At 40.6% G+C, this 6000-nt stretch overlaps 1 protein-coding gene across 1 annotated transcript in view; it reads left to right on the top strand.

The window, feature by feature from the left end:
• Window positions 1-4209, top strand: part of SAMM50 (SAMM50 sorting and assembly machinery component) — a 40480-nt gene extending 36271 nt beyond the window's left edge. Inside the window, exons 13-15 of the mRNA XM_032781986.2 lie at window positions 316-462; window positions 1968-2109; window positions 2963-4209. Coding sequence (XP_032637877.1) covers window positions 316-462; window positions 1968-2109; window positions 2963-3008 — 335 coding nt within the window. The 3' untranslated portion in view covers window positions 3009-4209. The remainder of the gene's footprint in view (window positions 1-315; window positions 463-1967; window positions 2110-2962) is intronic.
• The last annotated feature ends 1791 nt before the right edge of the window (window positions 4210-6000 follow it).

A 6000-nucleotide genomic window follows, 5' to 3' on the forward strand; every position in this document is an offset into this window, starting at 1 on the left:
TATCATTTCCCTTTCTTTAAAACGAGGATACCTGTTTCAGAGGTGTAGAGTAGGTAGACTATGCTGAACACCTAATGGGTCCCTGCTTCCAAGAGCTAGTATGAAGGCAGAGATAAAGGAAGAGCACTGAGGAGAATTAAAGAGTGTTAGTTAGTCCTTGTTGGAGGTGGGGACGGGGAGCATTGGAAACCTCTGCTAAGTGGAGTGTAGCTATATAAAGCAATTTAGGAAGTTCCTCCTGTATCATGTGTAGAAAAGTTTCCTTTTAGTGTATTCCATGTTTAATGCTGTCTTTGCAATGTTTTCCTCGTGTAGGTGATTACCTTGGAGGAGAAGCCTATTGGGCTGGGGGCCTGCACTTGTACACACCTCTCCCTTTTCGGCCAGGTCGGGGGGGATTTGGAGACCTCTTTAGAACACACTTCTTCCTCAATGCCGGAAACCTCTGCAATCTTAACTACGGTAAGAAGCAAGATACTTATAAACCATTGCAACCTGATCCTCCAAGTCCAAAGAGCATAATAAAGTTGTTAGATATTTGTTTACTCAAAGCTATTAGTTTACAGCATATAATTTAGTGGGCCAATAAAAGGCAATTTTTGGTAGCCCACATACTTGACAGATCGTCAGGTAGAACAGTAACTTTAGTAAACCTCTGTCTATAGCACTTGGTTTTAAAACCTGTTGGGCCAGGAACTTTTCAATTTGCAGAAGCGGTGGGCGGAAGTTGACTTGTGGTATTTCCATATATTTGTTCACCTTCTGGTGTGCTTGCTTAGGGCTGGTCTGCACTATGCAATTAGGTCGACATAAGGCAGCTTAAGTCAACCTAATTATGTCAGTGTCTACACTATGGCATTCATTCTGGCAATATAAGTGCCCTACTACACCGACATAGTAACTCCATGTCCACGAGAAGTGTGGAGCTTATGACAGCGTAATTAGGGCAACACAGTGTCTGTGTAGACACTGCTTTACTTAGATCGCTGTTGGCTGTCTTGTCAGTTTCTGGGCAGGTGCCATGAAACTGACAAGGCTGCCCAGCTCCCAGCAGGGATTGAAGCCCAGGTGGCTTCCCCCTACTCCTGGAGAGGAACTTGGAGCAGAGTGGGGTTGGCAGCCCACTGGGAGCCTGTGGAGCAGCCACCCGAGCTGAAAGATTGGACTCTCTGCTCCCCACACTGCGCCTCTTAGGTCGGTGGAAGCACTCCTAGTGAGAATGTGCACCACCGATCCAGGGAGGGTAACGTGGCCATGCACCAATGCTGTAATAATTGCAGTAGCTATAATAGGTTGACTTACCTTTCTAGTGAAGATATACCCTTACTGCCTGTTATCCCAGGCAGCCTACTCTGAAGTGGGTTTGCAGGCAAACAGAAGAATCAAACTTGAATTCTATGCTCAGATTAATTAAAAAGTAGTAGTACCATAGCATGTCCAAGGGTGCAATAACCAATTCGATTATCCCCCTTTCCCCTCCTTTATTCCGTCAGCTTCCTTTTCTTCCAAAGTCTCCTCCACTATTGTGCTGGAGATAGTGGGTGAGCACTAATATTATAGTGATACGTGTTACCTATGTAGCTTGAAGTAAGAGGTGAATTAACTCACGCAATGAAGGTTCATTCTATATACAGCTGAGCAGCATAGGAATCTGATTTCAATAAGTTTCTACTAATTTTAAGATGCTAGTGCTCTCTCTAATACTGGGTACCATAACCATGGAAATTAGAAAGTGGCTCTTAAACATGAGAAAGGAAGTGCACAGAGTGGTGATTCCTAAATCTGAGATGGATCTGAGATGCTGAGGATCCATGGGAATTATAGACACTTTGTAGCGGGGTTAGATTGTTTGTTTGTAGTGGATGTTCCAACGTGCTAGGTATACTGGCCCTGAAAATGTAGGTGGTCCTTGAACTTCTTGATGGTGTGGTTTGATTTCAAATTTCCAAATGTTTCTTTTACTTCAGGTGAAGGTCCCAAAGCCCATCTCCGGAAGCTGGCTGAGTTCATCCGATGGTCTTACGGTGCTGGAATAGTGCTCAGACTTGGAAACATTGCTAGATTAGAACTTAACTACTGTATCCCTATGGGAGTACAGAGTGGCGACAGGTTTGTGCTTCTATAGTTTTTTATAATATTGATTAATTTTTAAGAGTACCTAGAATCTTAGTCTGCTTCAGTGAGAATTTTAGTCTTTTGTTTGTTCTTTATCTGTTTATTCCTTGGAGATTTCTCAGCACTGAAGCACATTTCTTTTAGCCAACATTTTCCACATTGGTTTCAGAAGTGCTTCTCAATTTAGAACCATTTATATCTCAGGTTTCAAAGTTCACTGAACTTTGAGTTCAGCTGTCGAAGTTATATGAATAAAAGTGTCAGGTTCTATTTCTTTCCAATAAGGAAATACAGACTCAAACAGCTGATGTTTTCCTTACTCATCCCAAAAATTTTAAAAGGTTACCAAATATAGAATTTCACACCTGGAAAAAGTGAGCTTTTTAGAAAGTTAGGCATTGATAATGGGAGGGCGGGGTTACATTGCATTTTTCAGCCTGCTATGACTTTATCTACCAAGTGAATGGTATAATTCCCACTTGAAAAGCATCAGTGGGAATACAGTTTCAGAGTTTGCAAATAGACTTTTGCTGACCGCAGGTTTTATTTTCTGAGTTGTTGACATAGTTAAGATGGATCCTTAAAGTTTTATAGTGCCAAATTCTGTTACTTCATTGGGCCTAGAGGTGGTGTGAGAGAGTGCAGAATTTGGCCTGTAATCTTCCATTACCAATAGGCCAAAAAGCATGGAAAATTTTTAGTGGAGCCTTTTTTCCTCAAAATATATTTGAATTGTAATTTTCCAAGGATTAAAAATAGTGAAAATCTGAGGGGGAGGGAACAGTCCAAAGAGAAACGAATACCTTCTCTATCATGCTGATACAAATGTATTGCCTTTTTCTTTCAGGATATGTGATGGTGTCCAGTTTGGAGCTGGAATAAGATTCCTATAATATTACAGAAAAACTTCATGCTTCTGTCAAAAAAGAGAGCACTTGAATAAAATATGGCTCAGTGATTCCAGGTTTTTTTTTCTTGAAGTATAAATATGCCTTTGAGTGATTAACCTCTCAGACTTCACAGGAAACTACATTAAAGAATTATGCTGGAAAGGTGCACTGTACCTCTGCTTTTTATCAAAGGCAAGTGGACTCTTCCATGGGATTTTAGAACTTTTACTGAGGCTGTTGATACTTAAAATAAAAAAAAAAAAAAAAACAGTATATTGGAAACCAGTGCTGGGGTAACTCCACAACATTATAATTGTCAGTGGACCTCTTGTCTCATAAAACCCTAACCTTTTCAAGTGCAAGCCAAACAGATGTTTAGGATGGCCCTACTATATACATATACCATTTAAATGTTAATACAGTGGGATATTTTGTCTGTACTTACATTATGCCAAGTTGAATGAACAGAGAGGATGCTGTGAAAAATCCCGGTATCAAGCACTTTTCAATGTGTAACAAGCATAATGGTTATACCTGCAGGAAATTACTCGCCTAAAAATACTGTTTTTGAAAGTTGTAGAATGAGCTGTACTGAAAATTGAACCCTAAACTTTGCCTGCCCTTTTCAAAAATTTGAACCCAACTGTCCTGAATGAATGAATAGTAAAATTCAAAGAACAGTTAGTAGACATCCTTGATTTAGAAACAGCTGATTCATCAGACTCTCAGTGAAGCAGGCATTAAAAATACTTTGTCATATTGTACTGTAGACAAGTCTTGCAGTACCAGGTTTAAAAGCTGCATTTTAATACTTTCTGCAGCAGTTGACAATTTTTATTTTTTTGGGGCAACTTCTGTATTTGAGATCTGATACCTCTATGACATTACTTGGTTGTATATTAAAGGCCAGTTTTGACGTTAATATCCATTTCACTTTTAAATTGCACTCTGCTATAATGGCTAAGCATAATTTGAGTTTTAAAAGCATTCTTATAAGATGCTAGTGTAAATCACTTCCCCTGTTCTAATGACTGCATTCAAGACACTTCAATAGATTTATTCCATACAAATTTAACACAGGTTTGTTAAATTGTCATTGAAATGTACCAGCACAGGCATAAAATCTGCTTGCCTTGCATCAAAATCTACTCTTTTGTTGTTGTAGAAATTAAAAATAAGTAATAAAATGACTCGTCCTGGAGAAGTAGTCTTGCATGTCAATTAATACAGCTTAACTATCTTACTTTGTTCAGTTGGTTTTCCTGCTGTCTTAAGTCCTTTTAAGCCATTGTCCAGTACTGATCCTCGACTAGAAAATAGTCAAGGGACTACTTGATCATTACCACACTTGCAAAATACTGTGACTTTAGCAGGTAAAGCTATAAAACCCAGCAGTGAAATCTTGGTCCCACTGAACTTAATGGCAAAACTCCCATTAACTTTAATGAGGCCAAGATTTCATCCTCAGATGTTTTTGGTGTTGGTGAAAGTTGCTGCTCCACTCATAGTGATAACCCACTTAAAAATGGTATTGATTTGTATGGTTGTATGAAATTCTACTTTCCCAAACATCTGTCTGTTTTAAAACACTGCATCAACAGGATAGTGAACTTGAAATGAAGTGTATAGATTGTTAGTAACAGGATAGTTTTTAAAAAATCTTTTATCTGATTGAATCATTAGCAGTGTATTGAAAAGCAAATGCAGTTTAGTTCTTGAAATTAAAATTGACCACAAATTAATATTTAACAAAACAGTTACAAGGGACAACTTTTTTACTGTTAAGTCTTATTACATTAAGGAGCTCAGCAAATGAGTATTTCCTTGTTGTGTTATTTATGCATTGACATAAGACCTTTTTAGTAAGAGTGGGAATATTTACATAAGAAAGGGTAACATCAGCTTTCCAGGGCTAGAGAATACCAAGGCCTTGTAGTTGACATAGCTCCAACTGAAACTTATTGCTGCAGCCTCTGTGGATATGTCTACACTGCAATATGAGTTGAGAATTAATGGGACTTGTCATCTGACTCTGTGTTAGAGAACCCAGGGCTTGAGTGTCTACACTGATTTTTCTAACCTAGATTTGAACCCGCAACTCCTGTGTCCACACTGCAGCACACAGACCAGAGTCAACCATATCCTAGACTCCCTATCACCCTCCCAAAATGTGACCACTCTAGCTCTTTGGCTGTGGTGCATTGTGAGAAAACTTGACTGTGCACCCTGCACAGTACTAGAAGTTTGAACCACCCGCAACACATCCTGCTGAGCAGTCATATTGGTCTGTGTGCTCCACAGCAGCTGAAGTGAGCAACATGGAGGAGGCGCCTTTTGAAGAACTACATTTGCTTGCACTTTCACTCCTGTGTCAGAAATGGGCAGAGCTTCCATGAGCCACTGGTGGACATTTCAGCTGCATTTTCTGATCCACTGAAGGACATCTGATATTTATGAGGAAGGGACACAGACATGGCAGAGTCAAACTGGCCGATTCTGCTCATGACAGTCAGGACAGCTGCTAATGCCCCCTGACTTAGATTGACATTTTTGGAGCAGAGTGGTCAGACCACACTGTCATGCAGACCTGAGGTGATCCGCAGTTGGTCCAGAACTTTTGCTAAAGAAAACTACATTTTTGGAACTTTGTGAGCAGCTTGCCCCAACCCTTCAGCAGGAAGACTCACATAAGGGCAGCCATGCTAGACCAGAATCTGGTCACTATAAATATCTGGAAGATGGCCACCCCAGATTGCTACAGGTTTGGTGCCAGCATAGGCGCAGACTCCGTGAGTGCTGGAGCACCCATAGGGAAAAATTAGCAGGTGCTCCACACCCACTGGCAGCCAAGCTTCCCCCCTTCTCACTTTCCCCAAAACATGCCGCATCCCTGCTCCCCCTCCCTCCCCGCCACCTAATAGCTGTTTGACAACACTTAGGACTTTCAGGGAGGAGTAGGGATGTGGCATGCTATGGGGAGGAGGCAGAGAAGAGG

This window comes from Chelonoidis abingdonii, chromosome 1, assembly GCF_003597395.2.
Source record: "Chelonoidis abingdonii isolate Lonesome George chromosome 1, CheloAbing_2.0, whole genome shotgun sequence".
In the NCBI taxonomy this organism is placed as follows: Eukaryota; Metazoa; Chordata; order Testudines; family Testudinidae; genus Chelonoidis; species Chelonoidis abingdonii.